General features: G+C 38.0%; 1 protein-coding gene across 1 annotated transcript; it reads right to left on the reverse strand.

Annotated features, from left to right (window-relative positions):
- Nucleotides 1-2,258: 2,258 nt before the first annotated feature.
- On the reverse strand, nt 2,259-26,141 carry LOC150090454 (acid-sensing ion channel 4-B-like). Its single transcript, XM_090390321.1, has 11 exons — nt 25,995-26,141; nt 19,125-19,249; nt 18,839-18,957; nt 18,509-18,669; nt 16,729-16,827; nt 15,573-15,675; nt 13,997-14,048; nt 13,595-13,646; nt 12,742-12,764; nt 9,996-10,071; nt 2,259-2,432 (listed from the first exon to the last, which is right to left on the reverse strand). The coding sequence occupies exons 1-11, from the start codon at nt 26,139-26,141 to the stop codon at nt 2,259-2,261; spliced, it is 1,131 nt and encodes a 376-aa protein (XP_090246447.1).

Genomic DNA, 26,141 nt, shown 5'->3' on the forward strand with positions numbered 1-26,141 from the left:
CCAATTAAAGTAATCGCTATATCCAGTTCGTGTTCTTGGAACTTGTAATCACTATGTTGCCATGCCTTGACGACATTTCAATATAATAATCGACCACCACACCATTTCATCAAGTGGGCGTATTGGACAGAAATATTTTGATCAGCTGTAAATTATTCATAATACAGGAACCCGATACGCACAGGTAATACAGACGTTCAGGAACTGAAGTATCAGAATATCACATTGAAATATGGCGATTGTGGTTTAAAGTTGCCCTCATCCGAAAATGTTCTGATCGTGGCGATGTCAATGGATATGGTCTGACAAGATACTATCGAGTTTGCTCAGCAACGAAACTACAGATGGAAATCGGAAAAAAAGTGGACTCGGGTCAGACTGGTGTCTTATGAATGCCGTCAGCTCTTCACTCATGACTGTTTCGTAAATCTTACCACCCCATTAAAAAAGTACGTCATAATTAGGGTCGTGGAACAGTTGCTTTATCTGCACATGTGTATTATGTATATTGCATGTGTTCTCTGATCGAGCTGTCTGTTTTGTTGGACAAAAAATCTGAGGTTCCTTCCTGCCCCTAGGAAAGGGGAAGTAGGGAACCTTGCTGTCCAGTTCTGAGATAGACTGACAAAAGCTCATAAAAAATTTTTGTGTCATTGATGCAATTCGAACTCAAGTCTTTTCCACTCAGCGATACTTTTTTGGTAATGGTATGAATATTCTATTTTTTATTTTACTTTTATTTTTCGCTTTACTTTTTTTTTGCTAATGCAGAAAGTGTCCGCTTCCTTGCACCATTTGTCCGTACTAAAACTAATACGAATATCGAAGTGTAAAGCCTCCTTTCTTATGTTAAAAATACTGCCGATATTTGTCCACGATGCTTTGAATCACAGATTTCAAATCCTAGTTGCATTCCGCTAGTGATTTGAAAACGTGAGGTAAAGTACTCAAATAGCCTTCCTGTTTGACTTGTAAAATGTTATAACAGATAAATACAAAATATAAAGCATTTACATCATATCAAAGAGAACTTTAAGCACATTTACAGGGGTCATTTAAAACCACCTTAATTTTCCAGAGGAAGAAATTATTGAAGACTTGAACCTCAGCGTGTGATTAATGCCAAAAGGAGAATGCCCAACAGGATGATGTTTTTACCCCCACAAGGAATATTATTTTTACCATCAGCACTCAAAATCTCCCATTATCACTTAAAACATGGAGATTTTAACTGCTGGCTGCCTTTGCGTTCAACAAAAACAACAACAACAACAATGCAGACTGGTATTGGCAGTGTAATGGGTCGAGGAGGGTTTTTCTGGTGCACAATCGGTCCCTTGATACCAATAGATCACGTGGACGTCATAGTTCACCTTAAAATTGTTTCCGACTAGGCGCATCATTTCATGGCTGCGGGGTATCCATCTGTGGATGAATTCTTCCAACAGCATAATGAGCCATGTCAAAAATCCAGAAGTGTAGAACTGGACATGAAAATGAAATCGGCCTGCCACGACGGCCTCCCCATCCAACTGATCTCAATCCAATTGACAACTTGTAGAATGCAGTGAAACGAGCTCTTGAAAGTACAAATCTGCAACCATTAAGGTGCAACAACTGCAAGAAAAAAAAGTGAGTGATCATGGTGTCCCTGTGGTATATGACAAATTCAAACTGTTCTGAGAGATGTAACGGAGCGGGGAACCTACTGTAAAGCGAGTAGAACATCAAAAAAAGTGACTGCTTACTACGTATATGTTTTATGCATTCTAATGTAACATCATTTGGGTCAGTGCTTTTAAACAATGTTTCACGGGTGGTCAAGAAGGCCATTTAAAGTCATTTTTTTTTAAAGTGGTTGTGTTTCTGTTGGGCATGCAAATTTTCGAAGAGATTTGCACTGTATACTTTTTAAGAATAGTTTTGTTTTCTATTATTTTTACAAGATTTCATAATCTTCTTAAGTCTCCCATGCTCATAGCTAAAATTATTTAACTGTATACGGCAAGGACTAGTCGCTACAGGCAGCTAAAAATAAAGTTGTAGTTGCTTTCATTCCAAATTAGCAGTTCACCCAGTGGGTCTTTCCTCCAAATCACATTCGGATCATTTACTTACAGTTCCAACAAATAGTGGAACTGAGATGCAGATTTCTTCGGATCGGAGTCCACGGATCTGAATGGATGATACACTTCCAAAACTGTTCCCAGTTACATTGGCTCCAAGTTGAATCTCATACCACACTGCTTTAGACCGCATTACGCATTCCTAGGAGAAACAATTTGAATTTTTGGCACAATCAGCTGACGACGGTTCACTCTCTTCTTTTGGAAGAACTCTCGGAGACTGTCCAAGACTTCGAAGCAGGCGAAGAGAGAAATGCCAAGCCACATCCCAATGTAACCTCCGATGTAGCTGAGGACCTCTACAGGCTGCAATGAGAAAAAATTAGTTGGAATGAAAATACCTTTTTAATTAGCACATTTTAAAGTATATTCAAAAACGATTCTTGAGTCTTATATTTATGTATTTTAACTGCAGAATCTCTATAGTTCAAGAAGACGAATAGAAACGAAGTCCATGAAACTCCAATATATTGTGTCTGTACATGCGTGTATCCTACGGTTCGTTTGCCCGTATTGCTGGAACGAAAAATCCGAGTTTGGGGTCAAAATACGTATAGCCCTCTGCTAATTACATATTAGGAAAGAATGAGAATGGCAATCGTAGTGCTCCTAAACGAAGATGGATATGCTGGAACTCCTAGCTTTACGGATCAAATCTGGACCAAATCACCAAAACTACTATAAAATCTGAGCTTTATTTATATCAGAAATGTATAATATGTAAATAAATTGATGCAATAATATATTGTAAAAGCTAAGCAATATGCAATGAAAGATGAAATATATGTAGCTCAAGCTGTGTGTGTAATTACAATTTTAATTTAATATAAATTTTATTTTAAAATTAATCAATTCTTGCTATTATGTAATTATAATTTTCTAATTAATGACATTTAATTTAAATATCGAAATTTTGTATAAAATTGTACGCTGTACATCATCCTCCTAGCCCACTGGCTGTACAACGGTGAACCTAAGGTGAGTGGTAATCAATGGACACTGCTCATCGTGGACTAATGTTATTAGTAGAGTCCCTCAGGGTTCAGTGTTGGGTCCATTATTGTTTTCTGTATTTATAAATGATATTGATGATGGTATATCAAGCTTAATGTCCAAGTTTGCAGACGATACGAAGGTTGGCAGGGTTGGTAATCACAGTAATCAGGGCATGCTAGTGCAACAAGTTCTGGCCAGATTAGACAGATGGGCTGAGATGCGGAAACTGAAATTTATTATTGACAAATGCAATTTGCTTCATATGGGAAGCAGCAATTCCAGATTAAGGTACTAGATATGTGATACCATACTCAGAATAGGGAAGAGAGAGAGAAAGACCTTGGGGGGAAGAGAATTGTGCAGCTAGATATGAAGTTTTCTGAGCAATGCAGACAGGTTGCCAGGACAATACATGGGGCTTGTCAATGATGTACAGGGATAATGTGATGATTATCCCATTGTTTAAGGCAATGGTTAAGTCGCTTCTTGAGTACCCCATACAGCTCTGGAAGCTTCATTTTAGGGAGGAGGTGGGACGAATTCAGCGAAGAGCAACTTGTTGGATGAGCAGAAAAAATGAGTGATCTTGCCAGGAATGGATTGGGTTCTGGAAATAGAGGCGTCTGGAGACTAGGCATGTGCGTGATCTGATTGAAACGTTTAATGCTTTGAATGCAGTGATCAAGCTCAGTGCTGTTAGTGAATGGCAACAAAAAACCCATAATAGGTAAGAAAATTTATTTAAAGTATACCCAGTAAAATAAAATAAAATAAAATATTTCCAGAAGCTTTCGGAACTCGTGTCCCTTTCTCAACTGACAGAATTTTTGAATACATTACAAGCAAAGTGTGGCGCGTTACTCATTCGTCATTGTTGTAGCACGGACGTGTGCTGCCTTGCGCCAGTGATCATCCATCAATAAAACGGTTGTCTCCAGGATTGGATGTATACGCATGCCTTTCTGGCGATTTAATGCCTTAGGGTTGTTCATTATGTTTAGTGACTCTAGCCATAGGCGGTGGCGAAAGTGTCGCGCGTGGTCCACTATCTCAAAGTCGCGCTTGGGGTCAAGATCGTGGTTGGTAGCCCAAAAATGTTCTGCAAGCGCGGACTGGTCAGTTTCGGCAAGCCGGATTGCTCTGTCGTGTTCCGTGAGGCGATCCTGGAGACGTCTCGATGTCTCACCTACGTAGCAACTGTTACAGGCCCTACAGGTGATACGGTACACTACATTGCTGCGTAAGACAGGTGTGACAGGGGTCTTCACACTGGAGACAAGTGAACGTAGGTTCCTACCTGGTAATTGTACACATTTGATGTTGTAACTTCTCAGGATCTTCGAGATACGTCCTGACACTCCTGGATAGTACGGAAGGTAGGCGGATGATATGCCGACTTGCTTCGGAGGTCTTGGGTTGGAAGTAAGTTCTTGTGCCTGTAACAAGCATCTGTTTAGTACATGGGATGGATAACCGCATCTGGTTAAGTCCGCCTTCACACGGGAGATCTCGTTACGTCTAATTGTGTCGGTGCTGGAATGGCTCCAGGCCCTGGAGAACAGGGTGCGGGCAGTGCTATTGAGATGGCTTGGAGCGTGGCCGGACCCGTAGTTGGTGAATTGACCGTACCACATGGGTTTGCGGTATACTGAGGTCTCTAGATGTGGGCCTACGCGATGCACTAGCACGTCCAGAAACGGGAGCGAACCGTCCACCTCTGATTCTACGGTAAACTTGATGAAATTGGATAGAGAGTTGAGGTATTCTAGTAGTACCGTTTCAGAACCACGTGGTATTATGGTAAAAATATCGTCGACATATCTACACCACGTTGTAATAGGTGTAGGTGGGTTCTGGTGTATCTGCTTCTCCAGATCTTCCATGGCGATGTTAGCTACTACGGAACTGACAGGGGCACCCATAGCAGTGCCATGTACTTGTTTGTAGAGTGAGTCTTCAAAGGTGAAGATGCTGCTAGAGAGGCATAGGTTGAGGGCGGTACAGATGTCATCAGTGGATAGTGACGTCCTGGATTGGAGGCTTAAGTCGCTCTCAAGGAGCCTTCTGGCGCAGTGCACGGCCTGTTGGACGGGAATCGAGGTGAATAAAGAAACCACGTCAAATGATGCCATGACAGAGTTATCAGGGATTGAAATGTCCTTAATGGTGTTAATGAATTCACTGCTGTTTTTAACGGTGTGAGATGTATTACCTATAAGAGGCGAGAGGAGGCTCGCGATGTGTTTGGACAGTTCATACGTTGGGGCACTGCAGCAAGACACTATAGGTCTGAGAGGAATACCCGGTTTATGGATCTTTGGTAATCCGTAGAATTACCAAAGACGGATTACCTACGGATTACCAAAGATCCATAAACCGGGTATTCCTCTCAGACCTATAGTGTCTTGCTGCAGTGTCCCAACGTATGAACTGTCCAAACACATCGCGAGCCTCCTCTCGCCTCTTATAGGTAATACATCTCACACCGTTAAAAACAGCAGTGAATTCATTAACACCATTAAGGACATTTCAATCCCTGATAACTCTGTCATGGCATCATTTGACGTGGTTTCTTTATTCACCTCGATTCCCGTCCAACAGGCCGTGCACTGCGCCAGAAGGCTCCTTGAGAGCGACTTAAGCCTCCAATCCAGGACGTCACTATCCACTGATGACATCTGTACCGCCCTCAACCTATGCCTCTCTAGCAGCATCTTCACCTTTGAAGACTCACTCTACAAACAAGTACATGGCACTGCTATGGGTGCCCCTGTCAGTTCCGTAGTAGCTAACATCGCCATGGAAGATCTGGAGAAGCAGATACACCAGAACCCACCTACACCTATTACAACGTGGTGTAGATATGTCGACGATATTTTTACCATAATACCACGTGGTTCTGAAACGGTACTACTAGAATACCTCAACTCTCTATCCAATTTCATCAAGTTTACCGTAGAATCAGAGGTGGACGGTTCGCTCCCGTTTCTGGACGTGCTAGTGCATCGCGTAGGCCCACATCTAGAGACCTCAGTATACCGCAAACCCATGTGGTGCGGTCAATTCACCAACTACGGGTCCGGCCACGCTCCAAGCCATCTCAATAGCACTGCCCGCACCCTGTTCTCCAGGGCCTGGAGCCATTCCAGCACCGACACAATTAGACGTAACGAGATCTCCCGTGTGAAGGCGGACTTAACCAGATGCGGTTATCCATCCCATGTACTAAACAGATGCTTGTTACAGGCACAAGAACTTACTTCCAACCCAAGACCTCCGAAGCAAGTCGGCATATCATCCGCCTACCTTCCGTACTATCCAGGAGTGTCAGGACGTATCTCGAAGATCCTGAGAAGTTACAACATAAAATGTGTACAATTACCAGGTAGGAACCTACGTTCACTTGTCTCCAGTGTGAAGACCCCTGTCACACCTGTCTTACGCAGCAATGTAGTGTACCGTATCACCTGTAGGGCCTGTAACAGTTGCTACGTAGGTGAGACATCGAGACGTCTCCAGGATCGCCTCACGGAACACGACAGAGCAATCCGGCTTGCCGAAACTGACCAGTCCGCGCTTGCAGAACATTTTTGGGCTACCAACCACGATCTTGACCCCAAGCGCGACTTTGAGATAGTGGACCACGCGCGACACTTTCGCCACCGCCTATGGCTAGAGTCACTAAACATAATGAACAACCCTAAGGCATTAAATCGCCAGAAAGGCATGCGTATACATCCAATCCTGGAGACAACCGTTTTATTGATGGATGATCACTGGCGCAAGGCAGCACACGTCCGTGCTACAACAATGACGAATGAGTAACGTGCCACACTTTGCTTGTAATGTATTCAAAAATTCTGTCAGTTGAGAAAGGGACACGAGTTCCGAAAGCTTCTGGAAATATTTTATTTTATTTTATTTTACTGGGTATACTTTAAATAAATATCTGTTAAACTATGGACCCCAGTACTCCAGGCCCATTTGTCACTAGGTAAGAAAATGTTATACCACTATACTGGAAATCTAGTTCAATGTTAAACAGAAGAGAAGAGGTTATTCTTGTAAGAATACGGATTGGTCATACTCATCTCGGCCACCTTCACTTGTTGACAGGTCAGAAAGAATCCTTCTCACTGTTCTCGTTGTCCCGCACTACGGTCACCACAATCAAGATGCTCGAATGGCAAATTATAGAGCTCTTCTAGCTCAGAATAACTCATTAGAGCTGAATCACATTCTCAGTGATGAAGAAACTCTATCCGATTTATTTAGTTTTCTAAAGGAGATTCATTTATACGAACATTTCTAAGAAATAACCAGGAAAAAATATTTTATTTACATAATTACTGTGTCAGGCACAATTTGGCCTTTGTTGGTTTTGCACTAGAAAATCTTCATTAAAACCAACCAACCAATGCTGATGGAATTTTTCTCTTGCTGAGACTATACATATGAGGGAGAAGGTATAATTCAAGTTGCCGAATAGATAAGTGAAAGTTTGCCTTTAGCAGCTGGTTGTTGATTTTGAGACAATTTCCAATTGGGATTGTAAAGATTGACAGTTTGAATAAATTGAAGGAATAAGTAAATAAAAATCCTTTGCCAAAGATTATGAGAAATCTTTGGCAAAAGATGCTAATAAAAATCAGCAACGACTTCTTTACTTATATGAACTCTAGAAGGGAGGGAATGAATCAGATTGGTCCACTAGATATCATTGGTTCAACTATTGATGATCCTGCTCAGATAGCAAACAAACTGAATGAGTATTTTGCATCTACATTCACACATGAGGAATTCAGTAAGGAAGTGGAGGACAGAAGCTTGTTAAACCCTAACAGGGATCTTAATGATTTTTGTAATAACTGGGAGCAAACTGGAAGAGAAATTGTTGAAGTCAAACATATGAAAGGCACCTGGGGTGGATGGGATCTATCCAGTTATCTTAAAGTTGTTGTTGTTGTTATTTGGTCTTTAGGAGCATTAGCAACTAAGGCCATATTGCTCCGGGGATATGCAGTGGTCATTGCCTGACCTTTCCGCATCCTCCGTATTTGGTGGTCACGGGCTAGAACCCCGGTCTAATCAAGAAGCGTGTGCTACGCACTGCTGCTCCTGCCCACCTGGCTAGGGAGGCGCCAGTTATATTAAAGGAGGCGGCAAAGGAAGTAAGTAAACCCTTAGCCATACTTATGAGAGCATCCTTGGACCCATGGAAGTCCTCACGGACTGGAGATGTGCAAATGTATTCCGAATTCACAAAGGGGGATTTTACAAGGTGACACGAATAATTACAGACCTGTTAATTTAACTTCTGTTCCGGGGAAAATAATGGAGTCACTAGTTAAAGAAGCATTTCAGGATAATCTACACAAGACTGCAGTAATAATTAAGATACAGCATGAGCTTGTTAAGGGAAAGTCTTGTCTGACAAATTTCATTGGAACTGAATGCCAAAAATAATTTTGATATCATATACTTGGATTTCGGGAAAGCTTTTGATTGCACATGGAAGAATACTGTACAAATTGGAGCAATATGGTATTAAAGGCAAGTTGCTACAATGGATAAAAAGGTTGTTCAGTGGGAGAAGACAGGGAGTGGTAATGAATGGGCTAATATTCGTGGACTAATGTTATTAGTGGAGTCCCTCAGGGTTCAGTGTTGGGTCGATTATTGGTTTCTGTATTTATAAATGATATTGATAATGGTATATCAAGCTTAATATCCAAGTTTGCAGATGGTACAAAGGTTGGCAGTGTGCTACTGCAATAGGATCTAGAAAAGTTGGGCAGATGGGCTGAGAAGTGGCAACTAAAATTTTACATTGACAAATGCAAAGTACTGCATATGGGTATCAGTAACGCAAGAGAAACATGCCAATTGTGTGGTACTGCACTCGGGAGGTGGAGAATGAAAAAAGACCTGGGATAATTGTGCAGTCTTGAAGTAATTGAGCAGATATGAAGTTTTATGAGCAGTGCAGACAGGCTGCCAGAGTAGGTAATCGGATCTTGTCAATGATATACAGGAATTTTGCTGATGGGGACGTCCACATGCGATCTACAAACTGCTGTTTAACGTCAAATGAAAGCAGCGTCAAATACGTTTAGTCTTTGGTGTTGTCGACTGTGACTTCGTGTAATAGCGATTTTCTTAGTTTGTACACCTTTTTTCAAATCGATACAAGTGCAAAGGGGAATTTAATAGTTTCCACTGAATCTTGCTGCAAGCATCTGGCTTAAATTCCACTCAATCGAGAACGGTCATTTCTCGTGGAGTGTGCCAAAAATTACGACTCATCACGTGATAAAACGTTTTTGGCACACTCGTGGAGTGTGCCAAAAATTACGACTCATCACGTGATAAAACGTTTGAACCATTTTTGCTGCGGGTTCACTCACTCGTATCTTCTCCGAATACCGTGATTATCTTAAGGACTGTTTGTATAGCGTTTGTGTCCAGTTTATACACATAAGTTTTGCTATTTCGCCGAAACTCAATTCACACTTGCTGAGCAATTGCCTCAGTGTCATTTTACTTTCGAAGTGCATCGATAGAGAATCACCATCTACAACGGCTTCCACGTAATTTTTAACAATAACCTTGAAAAGACCGTGAGAACATTTTGATCACCTGCCAGGGAAGACACCAAATTGTGCACAACTCAGTTTCACACAATTCTCAGTTGCTAATTTTAGTAGAGCTATCACAAATACGAAAAATATCTACTCAGCATTAGTATCTGCGTATCATCTTGTATGGTAAAGTGTATTCGTAATATAAATGTGAACTATTATTTACAATTTTAAGTTTATTTATTTATATTGTGGTATTGAAAAGGCTGTGACGTAGAGTTACGGATCTTACTTCGTATTTGGCTTGGTACGTGTATGTGGTCTTCACGCTGTGGTCGAAGTTGATGGTGAACTGGATCCAAGAACAACTTGAAAAGAAAGAGAAAGAAAGATGTCAGAATGTATTAAAAAGATTAAAATTCACAATTAATATTAAACCCTATTATATCACCGTTAACAAAATGAGCACCTGACATTGTGAACTATAATTTGCCATTATTTATTGATTAGATGTTTACAAATATTTCTTTGTATGCGCTTCATTTTGGGCAGAGCCATCCAGCTTACAATTACTTATTTAAAAAACCAAATTCCATGATTTCCCAGTACCGAGACAGCTAAAATATGGAATTTGTATGTTGAAGAACTTTACGCACTTCATATTTATTTAAGGGCCTACAGATTTCTTGCACCAGGATAACCGAGTTTATTGGTAGGTAATAACACAAACTTACAATACAGTACACGCAATTAAAATATTTCGGATTTTTACAAAAGCGAATATTATATCATTGTATCCAATATTTGAATGGTGGACTTGGAAATTGGTGGATTTGGAAATTTTAATTTCCAAGTCCACCATTCAAATATACACAGTGTCTCTTTTGCACGGATTATATATACACAGGTAATTATTTGGGACTTTATACATTTTTGTTTACTTACTGGAGTAAACAAAAATGTATAAACCAAAAACTTGCCACTCACTACATACAAACATGAACAATCGGATTGTTCCTATTCCCATGTATGCCTCGATGATCTGGTCTTCTGCTTCCCTCACTAACATCAAAAAATTCATGGGTATCGAGTACTGGATTTTAAGGTGGTTGAACCGTGTTAATGGCCACCCTTTCACCATCTCGAGATCAATCATGTATGCTAACCTTGGTTGCACTTCTTGGAATCAGTTGCTCATTACAGGAAATCTGCGTAATCTCTGTCAACTCCTCACCGATCGCTTTGACGCTTCAAATGTCCATAATCTTGTTGTAGGCACTAGGTTTTTCCGCGTCCTTTGCAATAGTGCATGGATTCACCTAAAAAACTTATTACAGAATTGAACTATGCTTAGAAGATGTACAACACCATGAAGATTGATCCCCACAATGGTGATGAGAAAGCATACAGATCTGAGAAGATACAGGACATGTACCACCACATACGACTGTAGAAGTTTCCTGATTATCTCCTTCAGGATGGACTCTCCCATGAATTCTACTTTGTTGAAGAATTAATTTGATTTAAATTATTATGTGTCTTGTATGTATATGTATTAGCTGTATATGCATATATTAGGATGGGTATGTGTTTATATGTCTCTACCTTTTGCTTGTGTCACTGTATATATTTGTATGTGATTTATTTGCTCACATCAGATGTTATTTGTTGCATTATTTTATATAAACTAATGTTTATATATGCGTAATTTATGTACGATTTCTATGTTTTCTCTCTTAGTTATAATGTACAAATGTATATAGGTACCCTCCTAGCCGAAGGCTGTTCAGGGGTGAAGCATACGTAATAAATTTAATAATAAATAAATAAATAAACATTTAAATACTCCTGTTACTTTCATACAACACCGAATACACTAAAAGTGTAAAATTTATACTTCTAAAATATAAGCAGGCTTTACGAACTTTCCAGATTACACAAACATGCAGTGTAAAAAGTAATATACTTACTTAGAGCGCAATTAAATTTTATTTTATCGCTAATTAAAGATGCAACTGTGTCTAACTGAGCAGCGATTTATTTGGAATTGAAATGTTACGCACTTTTTTGCAATGCATTGTAACGCACCATTCGTTTTAAAATATTTGCACCCACGCTTACTATAGTAAAAGCCATGCCGTACTTTTTTATTTACAAAATAACGGTAATTAATATTAATTTATCAAAATATATTAATTTATTTGATAAATTAATTCATTACTTTATCAAAAACTCATTGCATTTATTCTAGACTATAAAGTGACCAGATCCTTAGTATTCCAATGCGGGACATCGATTTTACAATCCCCCACCCTAAAAAAATATAGATGTATTTTTGAATTTTTTTATTTATAGAAAATATTCTCAAACAATAATATAAATTAAATAGATATACTTCTTTGAACTAAACTTATCATTTTAAAAGTACAAATAAACCTAATGCAATTAATACATACGTATTTGTTTTTGTTGTCCAAAGTTACAGTTATCATGCGAAAACTGCAGCCAATAAACAATTAATATAACCTTCTGACCACAAACTTAAATCACAAATGGCAAATGTGAGATGACCGTTTGTGGTCAGCCAGCACTCTCTATGAGAAAAAAGATGTCGCAAGGATGCAGAATAAAATAAAATATACAAAATCGTGATTCATGATATCAGTATGGAGGCTACATGTCCAATTCTGGAAAATTTCCGGGACAGTTTGCAATGTAGGGAAAACGACTTAAATCCGGGAATGTCCAGCATAGTCCAGGACGACTGGTCACCTTATTCTAGAGCCACACATCACATTTTCAGCTTGTACGAATTAAATTTGAAGATACTGCATTTGATTATAAATAAAGAAAAAATATATCTAAAATGTAATTAAGAAGAACAGAAAGAATAACGCATTATAACCGTATGAATTAAAATATAAAAAAATATTTATTTTGGTATCGAAAGATTTTGTATCAACTAGTGTGAGCATTTCAATTAAATATTAATATATTCTGTCCATTATTGATAACGATTCAATAAATCATGTACTTACTTCCAATTCTCGAGAGCACATTTCTAAAAGGAAAAATGAAGAACATCATAAATTTTTAATAGCTATAATGATTGTTAATGACAATGATAATTGCTAACTACAATTGTTAATGATAATTGCTAACTACAATTGTTAATGATAATTTATAACGATTATTATCAACTGAATATAATTGAATATAATGAATTCTTAATGAAAATAATAATGGTTAATGATGGTTAATGAAAATGATAATGGTTAATGAAGATAATTATTGATGCAATGATAATTGTTAATGATTCTTAATGAAAATAATTATTGAGACAATGATAATTTTTAATGATTGTTAATGAAAATAATTATTGATACAATGTTAATTGTTAATGTTTGTTAATGAAGATAATTATTGATGCAATGATAATTGTTAATGATGATTATCATAAAAACGTCAGGAAGTACATGTATACGGTTGAGATCAGTAAAATATTATGGAAGAAGAAATATTAGTATTCGGATGAAACACGAATTTCATCTTTATCACAGTCGATTAGTTTCCTTTCTGACTACTCATACGAGAAAAGGACATTTTACCTTGTGGTGCGACGTGCAAACATGTTCATGTTCAAGTTATCTCACTGTTCGATGTTCCGTTTTGGTCCTTTAACATTTATTACGATAAAGTTTATATAATTACCATGCGTTTATATAGCTGCAGACCCGATAGTATATATTTGCAAACAGTTTTAAAAATATCATTTTATACTGACAGCTTCGCGTGTCCCAAGTCGAGGTCACTTTACTCGTAGTTTTGATGAAACATTTTTAAAAAGATGTAAACATTAAACACATTGAAAATTCTTCCAAAACCACTCACATAAATCGATGGATGATCCGCTTCTTCAATCCTCAGGTCGTACGATGTTTGACTGAAATAAAAGTGATCGGTGTTGAGATTCCCCAGAATAATTCATCGAGAAAATATTCATCATTTCATTAGCACGTGAACATTTTATGGTTTCATATGATGAAAGGGAAGCGTGTGCGCAACTGCAGCCATTAAAGAGGAAGAAGTAAAAACGTTATGCATCACTCAGATTGATTAATTTTTCCGTGAACGATTTCAGCCATTCTTCCAGTAAAAAAAAAAAAAAAAAAGCTTAGTCATTCCAAGTGATGCATATTGTTTCATTTCGTACAGTAATCGATCAACAAACTCGGGAAAGATTAACGTACAAAACCGAAATGCACGACCAAAAGGGTTATCAGTTGCACTCACCTGCAAGCAGGGCTGCACATCACCGAACACTCCAGAGACATACTTTTGTATTCTAGAAATGTAAGAATAGATTCATTGGGGTATGAATTAATAACTGAGCAAGAGAAGTATCTATATAACTCCACAATTAGTAGTGGAAAATGGTAATAGTTTCACTGTAGCGAAAAAAAAAAGCCAAAACGTGGATATCGTATAAAATAGTATTGACCTTTGAAACGCTAAAAACCTTTAAAATTTTAAGGTCGATTTATACGCAGAGTAGAAAATATTATGCTTGAATTAAAGGGACCTGCTTAAAGTAGAAAAACATGCATTAATAATGCTACATTTCAATTTTTTTGCCTATATAGGCATAAAGTGTATAGATTTTATACACATATACGTTCTTTTTATCTTTTAAAACCTGTCATGAGAGCATTTTTGGATTCAAGTGAGGTCCATACTGATGGAGAAGTACAAATGTCTCTCCACTTCAAAAGGCAAAATTATATTACCGTTTAGTGTTTCTTTAAGTAAAACCTGTAAGCTTGGCTTCTGTTCCAGGGAAAATAATGCAGTCACTGGTTGAAGAAATAATGCAAGACCATCTTTACCATTATTCGGAAATCACACCATGGATTTCTAAAAGGAAATGCATGACCAATTTGATTATCTATTATTACGGTCAAAAATCATCTGCATACAGTTGATTTGTGACCACATGAAAAGTAACATTTATATGATTTTTAGCTTTTAGTACAGCTTTAGATACTTCTCCACACGAAATCGACTGCAATAAATTGGAGAAGTGAGACATCAGAGTTAAATTAAGGCTGTGGATAATAGGATGGTTGAGATAAAGATTCGTTATTAATGACGATTCCTCTTTATGGACTAAGACTAACCGTATTAATGAAGTCACCTTGGGGTTCGGTGTCGGATTCAGTTTAGTCTTCTTAATTTTTTTTTTATTAAGTTTAATGCATGCGTTTGATGATGGATAGTAGGATAAATATCGACAAAAAAAAGAGCATGCCACTGTAACAGGACCTGCAGAAATTTGGCAGATGCGCTACTGAGTAAACTAAATGCTGATGGCATCCTTATCTTTCTCGGGCAACACAAATGAGGGGGATAGAATTTATATTGAAAAGGGTGGTTTCAGGGTAGATATGCGGAAATTTGTTTTCAGCAAGAGAATAATTGATTGTCGGAACAATTTACATCTGGTGTATAAAAGCAGTTAGTTTGAAGAAATTCAAGTAGGGATTAGCTAAATAGTTAAAGTGGAAGAACACGATTAATGTGTGTAGATTTTTTTTTTATTTTCTATTTGATGATGTATAAGCTTTCATCCTTTCACCACTTGCCATTATTTACAGTAATATATTATATTAATACTAATACAGAAGTATAGTTACCATCATACATCGGAATAAACGGTATACAAACTACAAGTTCTTATTTTTTTTAAGCAACAGAATCAAATAGAAACAATTATTTTATCTTCTTTATTGTGCCTTAGCCTAAAGAAATAATCTAGGAATGGAGAGATGGTTGAGGGAGAGGAAAGGAGCTGCTCTCTTGTTAGGCTTACCCATTGAGCACAAAGGCCAGAAGTGGGGATATTTTATATATTCCGAGACGCAGTTTTCTCCTCTTCCTAGGGATTTGTTGAGTCTGCATTCTTCGAAGCACATCTGAAAGAACCGATAGGGCTTTGAGAACTATCGCCATTGAAGAATTTGTTTCTTATAATTCATGCTTCTACAATATAAGCTTATTAATTTAGGAAAATAAATATTCAAAAGATCAGTCACCGAAAACTCACTGACAAATAAAGCTCAACTGTCGAGAGTCTTTTTTCTTTTCTTTTTTTACCGGAAATGCATATGTTGAAAAACACACACACACACCAAACCACAGTAGATCATCCTTCTTGGATTTATCCTTCCTGGACATGGACAGCTGAAGTTCAGATTTTCTATCCAAGCAATGAAAAATAATCGGTTGTATACTTCTGTTAAGAATGTCGGCGGCATTGGAATAGGAACCTTCCAGCAAAGACGTCTTGGACACCAAGTAATGTGCCAGCTGCATACGGCACAGTTAAGTGCTGTATTTTTTCAGCTTTCTCAAATAGTTCCTTTTGCACAACTACTTAGTTTTAGGTGAAATAAATATTACGCCCTAAGATAGGGAAAACCTCACGGTCGTTTCCTGAAAGGATTCGGATTTATAAGTACATCTGATCCCATTGTGCCGAACTTTATTTTAATCGCATTCGTTTGAAAGCTTTGGCATTTTATTATAGTAAGCAACTGATATCAATATCCCGTGATGAAAATAAGTGTAAATTCACAGCATTTTGGCAGCGCAGAGTATACCTGAAAATTGAGTATGGTGATATTAGAATGTCTCTTTATCATGAACTAGAGTCAATACATTTTACAGTTATTATATCATGAAAATAGTCTTGCGCCCAACTTAAAAATTTACGTTGCTTCTAGAAGGAAATGTAAATTCATTTCTTTCAATGATAAGAATACTTTTATCAGTCTAAAGGGATCAGCAGAAGTTCAGAAAGGTGAGGCTGTTGACAGAGGTAATAATCTTATCGTAATAATGTATTTAGTCGTAACCCTTAACGCAAATTCATGTTCAAAATAAATAAGGAAAGAAATTAATTAGCAGATTTACAAGAATCTGCAGAACAAAAATTACACTTTCGCTAATTCATAATGAGGACTAACCTGCTGAGTGACTGGTCCTCGGCCTCCCCTTGCTCTCCACAGAGACAGGTAGTCAGTGCAGTTCGATACATAGGGGGTAGGTTTCAGATATTTTGTTACCTGCAAAAAAAAGAAAAAGAAAAAACAGTAAAACTTTGAATTCGTGGAAATCTTTATTGCAATAATAATAATACAAATGGATACATTGCAATGTCGTCCTTCACGGTCACAAGGCCAAGGGTTAACAGTAATAGTACAATATGTAAGAAAAAGAAATTAAACATAAAAAACGCATATGTGGACGAATAAAAGTAAATACAGCTCAACGCTCAAAGCATAATACAAATATAAACATCACAATGTACAAAGCAAAGAATATACTGGTGGAAAACTGCAAGGTTGGTTGGTAAGCCATCTTCATGTCATATAGCTGTCTTGCGGCATTAAGGCGAGCTTCAAGGAGAAGGATCAGGGACAGGGAAGTACAATTTAAGGATGCGGCGTCTGTACTCCCTATCACAAGAAAACTTATTAAGGTCAGCATCCAAAGACTGGGCACATGAAAGCAGCTGAAATGGCAGAAACCTATCGGATAGGTAGAGACGGCTGAGATGTGGGCACAGAGTTGGATTCGCTCTGAGGGAAGGCTGAGGGACTCTCCAAGAGCACAGAACCCGGAATGACGGTGCTGAAATCTTGCAATGATCATTTTTACAGTTGTGGTAAGGCATTTCACCGTAATCAGCGTGGGAAGCCTGTGAATTTTTTATCAAACTAGCCATTTCAGTTGTCCTTAACTGTGGAGGAAGTTTATGTTTATGGCCCGTTTTAATAGCCAAAACTCAGTAGAAAAGAGTGGTGGAATTGTTCTAGGGGCAGCAGAAGCCTATACCTCTGTAGCATATAGAAGCGGAGAGTATACTGTGCTTTTTATATATCTTCTTGTGGTGGTTACTTCATTAATATAATGAAAATGCTGGTTGGCCATCCATCGGAATCGAGCTGCCTGGGTAAGCAGCTTTTCCATGTGGTTACCAAAGCAGAGCTTAGGATCAAAAACAACCCCCAGATCAGTATGTTTATTGACGATGGGAACAGGAGAATCACACAGTGTTGGGTGAATATAGGAAGGCGTTTTCTTTAATGAAAATATCATAAATTCAGAATGTTTTGGATTTATTTTTAGTCCAAACTGGTTGAGGTAGTTTGCAAATTCCAGGAATATATTGTTAATTGATGCTGTTATCATGAGAAAATCATCATGTGGAGAAATCAGTGTGAGGAGTTTCATATCATCAGCATAACATAGAGTATCATGCCTGGACTCAACAATCGGCGAGATAAGCGCTGTAAACAAGAGCCCGGATAAGATGCCACCTTGTGGCACGCCTGAAGAGACACATCGCTCGTATGTTTGCCCGTGGACAATTAGTCTAATGCTTCATGCAGTCTTCAAAATTCTTCCTCTTATCCTCAAAATGATTTGTTCGAAATGGCCGGTACGCAATAACAGCAATCCCATAACTTCTGATCGAAATGGAAATCTCCAAAACGTTGATTGATATAAAAACATCTTTCACAGAAAACTGCCCTTTATTTCCTTTAGTAAATGTCGTCCATAACCATAGCTGCTGTTGCTGTGAGAACCCTGATCCGAGAAACTCCAGTCATCAATTATGCATATAAGTTTTATATGCTGTCTGATTTTTGTAAGTGTCCTCAATAACCTATTACAGGGGAAGTATTTACTAAGTACATTTACAATATTCTGCAACTAAGTGACGGCTGCCAAAGAACTTACTTCGTTAGGATAGAACCGATAAATCTTGTTGTTCCTTAAGAAGTGTCCTTCAGCGTACATATAGGGGATGTGGTAGGGACTGTGGATGTCACACATCAATCCCGGTTCTTCAAGGATATCAGCGTACTCGTCAAAGCGGGTTTCCACTGTTATGTCAAAATCTGAAAGAGAACCCACATTTTCAGGGCTTGGAAACCAAGGAACCAGGACTTAAAACAGCGATTAGGAGAGAGGAGGGTTCAAATATGATGCAAGTCTAAACCTTTAAAACCTGCTTTTACGTGCAATTGTAAAGAAAAATGAAGTTAATAACGATTTCAGGTGACTTACATAGAGCTGTGCGGAACTGACGAGGTTTTGCTTCTGGCTTTCCTATGAGGGAGTTGAGGGTGTAGCAGTTGATGGGGAAGCGGTCTTTGTATATCGACTGGAAAGAAAAAATGTCGGTGCTATGAAGGAAAAAAAAAATTGCAACGTTAGAGCACAGGCATTGCTTGCAAATAAAATATACGCAAAAAGCATCACTGGAAAAGATGATTCGAATCTCTCCCTGGAATTATTAAAATTACAAAAAAGAAAATTATCGGAAGAAAATTGCAGATTGTTGTTTACTTACCCACAGTTCTCGTACTCGTGGTCGGCATACAGATCACAGGTGATCATGTCGGTGACTTGATGTCCCATCTGCCTCAAAACTGCCCGAGGAATTCGGAAGTATTCGATCAAGTTCTCATTGATTCTCTAAAGATACAAAATTAAACAAAATATTAATATCGCTTCAATGCTGAGAAATGATCTCGTGCATCGATAACAAGCTGCAAGCTGCACCTACATAAAGTTTCGGTTTGTCACTACAGCTGGACAGGAGCGGCTCGGGAAGCCAACGTTTTCCTGGCCAAGCGATTCATTTGAATTCTATTCAGTTCTTATTTATTAGCGACTAAAATTCTATTGTCTTTCTCCACTTAGTTCATTTAAGGTAGTTCTTAACTTTAAAAGACACAAGCAGAACTCAGGTATGAAAGTAACTTTCTCTTTCTTAGTATACCAATAACTAACATTACTAATTCAACTAATCTTTCAACCCCTTGGCGGCATTGCTCCTGCTTCCCGTGGCGAGACCGGTAACCTGAAAGGTAAATGCAAAACCCCCGATGACCACCATGGCCATTAATACCTTTTCACCATTAGATGTGATTTTTTTCACGGTTTGGCCTGGAACCACTGATTGTTTTCGACAAAATCATGAATGCTGAGATCTATTTATGTGTCCTGGCTTTTTTTTAAAGGTTTCAGAGCATTATTCATTTCCTTGTAAATAAAGGTTATTTATAAATATTAAGGTGTCCAAATATTGATGGTAGTGTGTATATATAATAAATAATTTTTATTTTTATTTCGAATATGAGATTTCGATTGTTTTCTTTTTTGTGCATTTTAATACATTTAAAAGAATTTTAATATTCTTTTTAGTATCTGTTTAATATATTTAAAAACTATTTTATTATATTCAATTACTGGCTAATAGGTGTCAATATTGGACATGCTTTTAAAACTGTCATAACCTATGAAATTTTAGCTTAACGTTTTTAACCATGCAAACATTATCGCTGGGTCTTTCTTCAAGAAAACATATATTCAGTTTGTGTCGCTCTAAAAAGTAAAATGTTTGTGGACCGTTTTATTTCCTTCCCGTGTCCTGTGGTTTTTCTATACTTGTAAATTGAAAACAAAAGTTTGTCCTACTTCAAATACAGATTTACATTTCCTGCTCTTTTGTTTTGTCTTGTTAGTAAGAATGAAATTTGATTTTTCCCAACGTTGATTAAAAACTAAATATTCCAAAGAGTTTTTTAAGACTCTGGGTTCTAAATGTTCCTTCCCTCGAACTGGACACCTGTACGTTGTGAGGGGACCTCCCAGTGACGCTGTTGGTCCTACAGTTAGCATTACTGGAATCCAACGCGAACAACCTAGGTTCTAGGCTAATACCATAGGAATGCTGCGTGTTTGCAGTGCGCTGTGCCACGAGGAAACTCGGAAAGGGGGCTGTGGTGTTTGAGGAGTCCAGCTTCAACAACAAACCACTTTGGCTGCTTCAAAAAGACGGATAGTCCTGGATGGCTCAGCCCGGATAAATTGGCTAGTCGGCTCGCCTTCGAGGGTCAACTGTGTCAATGCTATGCCCCTACCCTCATGGTCTGAGGGACAGGATTCAGACTAGAGGCTATGCGAGTAAATGCACTCGGGAGTGGGAAGCTCCCGAGTGCATTTACAGTATTGTTTGTTAGGTAGTGGGCGTCCCATTTGGGTACTGTGGTTGGTGGAGAGATCGAGCACTGAACCAAAACAAAAACACTCATGAATCCTGATAATGTAACCTTTACTTCTATGACCCCAACACGGTCCCCACCAGAAAACAAAGATGTGCACGATAATGCTACTAAAGCAGCATAAAGATTCAGAACAGAGGTGGAATCAGAACCAATACCATGCTTCCTGATAATCCACTCAAACAGTGAAAAGCCCATTGCAAAGATATCATCCTTCAAAAAGAGAAGGCGTTAGAAGGTTTGGCCGGCTCTACGAAACCGCTAAAATAGCTACATACTGGTGACCTCTTAATCAAAACTAAAATGATAAGCATTCGGAACAGCTCCTTCGAACTACCTCTATGTGACGACACTACACATGTACAATATCCATACACTTTTGAATCTTTGCCATTTCCAGTAAACTGGCACACCCATCACAATGCAACCAACGCGGAGATGGGGAAAACCCCTGGTGCCGCTTGACACTAAACACACTTTACACTTTACTTCTATGTGACTGTATGTGGAATACCAATTAGAATTATCCCACATAAAACACTAAATTCATCTCACGGTGTGATCTCAGAGTGGGGTCTTTTGAAAGTTTTCATCAACTGCCAAGGAGAACGCTCTGTGTGCTTAAGAGCATGATAGCGGTGGAATGAAGAGAATAGATACAGAGGCTCAAGACAGCTCAATATATCCTATGAGGAGGTAAGAAAAGAAGTGAAGCCAATAGATAGTAGTAAGCCAACATATCCTAACTGCACGCTATTTATTGAGCTCACAAAAGCCCACTCAAAAACAGTCAGCTGCCATTCGTCTATCCGTTCCTTCTAATGCTCCAACACTAACAAAACAAAGTAGGTCGGTAAAACCGAAAAAAAAAAAAAAAAAAAAATGGAGGACCCAACAGCTGTACAAGAAATAATGGATGCAGAGTTAACCTCTGCATCCATTAACCTCTGCATCCTTTCACGTTTATATTATTAGGGGATTCCAAAGGACATAATACTCTGTGGTGTGCTGTTGATATCAATGAAAGGATTCGAACTATCGAGCATATGCTCGAAAACAATGACCTTGTCCTTCTAAATGTGGGTTCTAATCCTGTTGAAGAAAAAAGTTGAAGACCAGCATGTACTGCTGTCCTGTGTGTACATGGGAGGTCGAAGACAACCTTTATGGTAGTGATCAATTCCCTGTGATATCCACCCTTTATAAAGGGAGAACATCTGGCTTCCAACGTCTGGCATCATTTAATGCCACCACAGTTATCAAAGAGCCAATTAATGACAGAGAAAGTATTGTCCAGGCAACGGCAAATGCAATTCTGATGATATCAACCCGGATGCCACCAAATCCAAAACCAATGAAATGCAGAATGCATAGCAGCAAGAAAAGCTCGAAACATGGGGGATATTTTGTCGTTATCACACCACAGATAATTTACTATCCTTCAAACGTGCACGCGCCAAAGCACAATACGTTAGGAGTCAGAATTAGAAAAAAATCTCGATCCACTTCACATCTTCCATCACCCAGACTACATCTCCTAAGCTGCTTCTCTGGGATAAAATCAGGAAAATGAAAGGCAGATCGTATAGTACGTCGATCATAGAATATAGTGGATGTGCAGTTTCAGAGCCAATTGAAATTGTGAACACTCTAGGGGAGTCATTTACTCAAGTATCAGCCGAAACATCCTGCCCCTGAGTTTCTGGCCCTCAAGTAAAAAGTTGAAGACCAGCATTTGAAGTTCGAATAATTATGAGGGATACCATCGGCCCTTTACAGAACGCGAAATAAAGGTGGTACTATGTCTATCCTAGGTGAATGCCGTTGGGCCAGATGTCACCCATTATGAGATGATTAAACATTTTTCAGATCAGCTGTTCTGTCTGTACAACAGAAGTTATCTTGAAGACCAGTCTTCGGACTTCTGGAGTAAGGCAAAATATGCTTGCTTTCCCGAACCCATGAAAGGATCCAAAATTCACAAATAATTACCACCCGATTTCTCCAAGAAGCTGATCGTGCATATCGAAATTATGGTCACTGCCCATATCAATCGATATTTAGAAGCAAATAACCTCCTTTCCAAAGCACAATATGGCTTGCAAAGGAAGAGGTCAACACTTGACCATATAATAAGGGAACATCTATTCTAATTGCTGTCCTCAAACGCGAGCATCTGGATTTTGTTTGATATAGATAAAGCGAATGACACGGCTTGAAGATTTGGAATTTTAAAAGATATCTATAATCTTGGTGTTAGGGGCAATCTACCCGGGTTTTTTTAATTTTTTTTGAACCATACGTTCCAATTTCTTGTAAAGTCCGTTCTCTCTCTCTCTCTCTCTCTCTCTCTCTCTCTCTCTCTACCTATTTGCTAAAAGGAGGGAGTCCTTCAAGGATTAGTTCTAAGTGTTACGCCTTTTTTGCAATCATAAAAGTGAATTCCATTACTGAACACTTTCCCTCAGCTGCAAACAGTGCCCTCTTCGTTGATGACTTCAACATCTTCTCACAGTCGTGCAATGTTTTTTAATCCCAGCAACTCAGCCATTTCATCTTTTTCGAATTTATATTGGCAATTTTTTCTACATTTTAATTCAATCAGTTCTTGAATTTCTTCACTAGCAGATCTGGCATCGCATCCAATTGGATCTAACATCGATGGCTTCACTTCAAAAGAAAGTAAATCTGAAAATCTATTTTTCATTTCACCTTTTAAAGAACACAAATGATTGGAATAATTCTTAAGCTCATTCGGTGAGAGATTCATTGATTACAGCTAACTCTTGCATACCATGAAATTGTTTTCTCATGAAACTGCTTTCACATATTTCCAGTTTTTCAGTGAAGGCTTTTAATACACGCTTGCAGTCTATATATAATTGATTTCCCTCGAAGATGAAGTGATACTTTATTAAGTTTTCGAAAAATGCAAGCCGTATAGTATATGTTGTTTTTCTGTTTGCTGATCTTCTTTGCTAAGTCTGTCTCCTTCGCTTTCTAAAAAAACTAATTATCGTGTTAAAAAGGTTTACAAATCTTGTTAGACAGCTTCCTTTAGAAAGCCATCTGACCTGCTTATAAAAGAAACTTCACATACTGTTCTTCATTATCAACACAAAATTTTCGGAAAAGGGGATGATCATATTTGCTATGTGACTTTATTTTATTGATGGTTTTAATAATTATACTGAGAGATTGATAAAGAACTGGACTAATATTTTTTGCAATCCGATAATGTTGGCACAATGCAGTGCATTGCAAGAACTTCGGGACGTATTTCCTTTAAGTGGGCTATAAAACCTTTATATCTTCCAACCATTAAGGTAGACCATCGGTGGCACAGGATACAAAATTTTCCAGTGCTACTTGTTTTTCATCAAACCATGTTTTTACAGTAGCAAAAATGGATGCTGCAGTACAGTCAGTTTCTATAGGTTTTACAACAACATCTCTTCTTGCAATTGACAATCGTCATCAAAATAATGAGCTATGCCATTAGAAGGGCCTTATTGTTAATAACTGGGGATTCATCAATCTGAATAGAAACTTTTCTCCTTTTTAGTTTGTCAGTTGGCTGCTCTTAAATGTTAACTGACATCTCATCGATTCGTCTTTGAATTGAATCGTTGCTCAATGGCAATGCTTTTAAAATACTGGAAGGATTTTGATGCATCACTGTTGAAATTACCGTCTCTAATGCGGGTCGTATAACAGTCTTAGCAACTGTGATTCCATCGTCATTTGTTTGTATTCTTCTTAAAATATTCGATATGGTTACCAACATTATCAGGATGTTTCCTTTTTAAGTTATCTAAAAGTCTTGATGGTTTGATAGCCTCATTTGAAAAAGAACTATTACACGTGGACTGTCTTGAGTTTAATGAGCTTTCAATAGAACCATATGCCAGATATTCATCCCGATGCAGTCGACACTTTTTCTTTTTAATTATAAATAATTAAAAAATAAAATATAAACTACTTTTATTTAATTCTCATAGTCCATGTCACTTACAAAAGCATCGTGGATCAACAATAAACAACTTCCACAAGGAAACAATAAATCAATATTAATTGTCGTTCAGAAAGTAGAAGCAATAGACTGAAACATTTCCTCATCCCATCCGTGCCTCATATATTGACCAATGAAACAAAAAAATAAAAATAAATAAATCAACCACGCCGCCGCCAAGGTTGCAGCTGTTGGAAAGGCGCAAACGCCAAGGATTACTGGGACATTACATCTGGAAGCACTTAGGCATTTAATGCCTAGATGAAGCAAAGGTGGTTGAATTAAATCACGCCCACTATCTTCCTTTTATCAAAATTTCTCACTCACTCCTAATATATAATATACCTAAATGTTAAAAATCAGTTGTCTCGGGGGAAAGGAAAATCCAAAGAGAGAAATTAAATATTAAGGAATAAGATGTCATTGGGTAAGGAAGAACTTCGGAGGGCCACAAACCATTATAATACCCATGATTTTTTCGCGCCCCTGAAAACCAGTTTTCGCCCCCGTTGAGAACCCCTATTTTAACCGAATGCCCACTCTTTAGACATGAACGATGTGGATTTGTTATTGCTTTAACCATCTGACTGATCCCTGTACACCCAGTTAGTTACTCTCTGTCAGTGACCAGATACCAGCTGTTTTTTGCTACTTAAGGTTAATTAACTTATTTATTGGTATTTAATCGTGTTATATCGAGCTTTAATTTACCGATTTTAAATAGTAAATTCTTTCCTTCCTATTTCTTTTCTGCCATTAGCGCTTCTAATGTTCATTCGCGAATATTATATTCACAGCTCTGTTGTCGTGTCATGCGCACCCTAGTGTCATCAGACTGAACTTTTGTTTTGCGATCTATTAGTAAATGAAGTAAGTTTAGCTCTTAGCAACAAATGCATTTAGCACATATATGTAAGCTGCGGAAAAACGAATATAGAAACAAGCTGAAGAAAGGTACCATTTTTTGTCCGATTTAAAAACATTTCCCACGTTGTTAGTTAAGTAAACATTTCTTTTATAAAAAAAAACAACGTTGTTTTTAATTAAATTATCAAAAGGTAAGTTAAATATGTATAATTACCACTGTCCATTACAAATATGCAAAAGGTATGTTATGAAAGTTCAACGAAACAGAACTGACCTTTGTAGAGAGAGTTTCGTTCGCAGGAGCCACCGTGCAGAACCTCTCATTTACTTTGCACAAGGCAGAAAAGTTCTGGATCTCTGTGCAGAATTGGCGATACTCCGCGCAAAACAGATTTCTTCTAGCACTGAAAACGTAAAACAT

The sequence above is a fragment of the Mastigoproctus giganteus genome, chromosome 2 (genome assembly GCF_048544385.1).
Source record: "Mastigoproctus giganteus isolate SK-2022 chromosome 2, ASM4854438v1, whole genome shotgun sequence".
NCBI lineage: Eukaryota > Metazoa > Arthropoda > Arachnida > Uropygi > Thelyphonidae > Mastigoproctus > Mastigoproctus giganteus.

Bases quoted from the DNA above. Each gene is read 5' to 3' on its own strand.
- LOC150090454 (XM_090390321.1), bottom strand. From the start codon at position 26,141: ATGTTTTACGTTTTCAGTGCTAGAAGAAATCTGTTTTGCGCGGAGTAT. The intron at 18,670-18,838 runs GTAAGTCACCTG...GTTCTCTTTCAG, and splicing joins TCAGTTCCGCACAGCTCTAT to ATTTTGACATAACAGTGGAA. The intron at 16,828-18,508 runs GTAAGTTCTTTG...TTTTTTTTGCAG, and splicing joins ATCGGTTCTATCCTAACGAA to GTAACAAAATATCTGAAACC.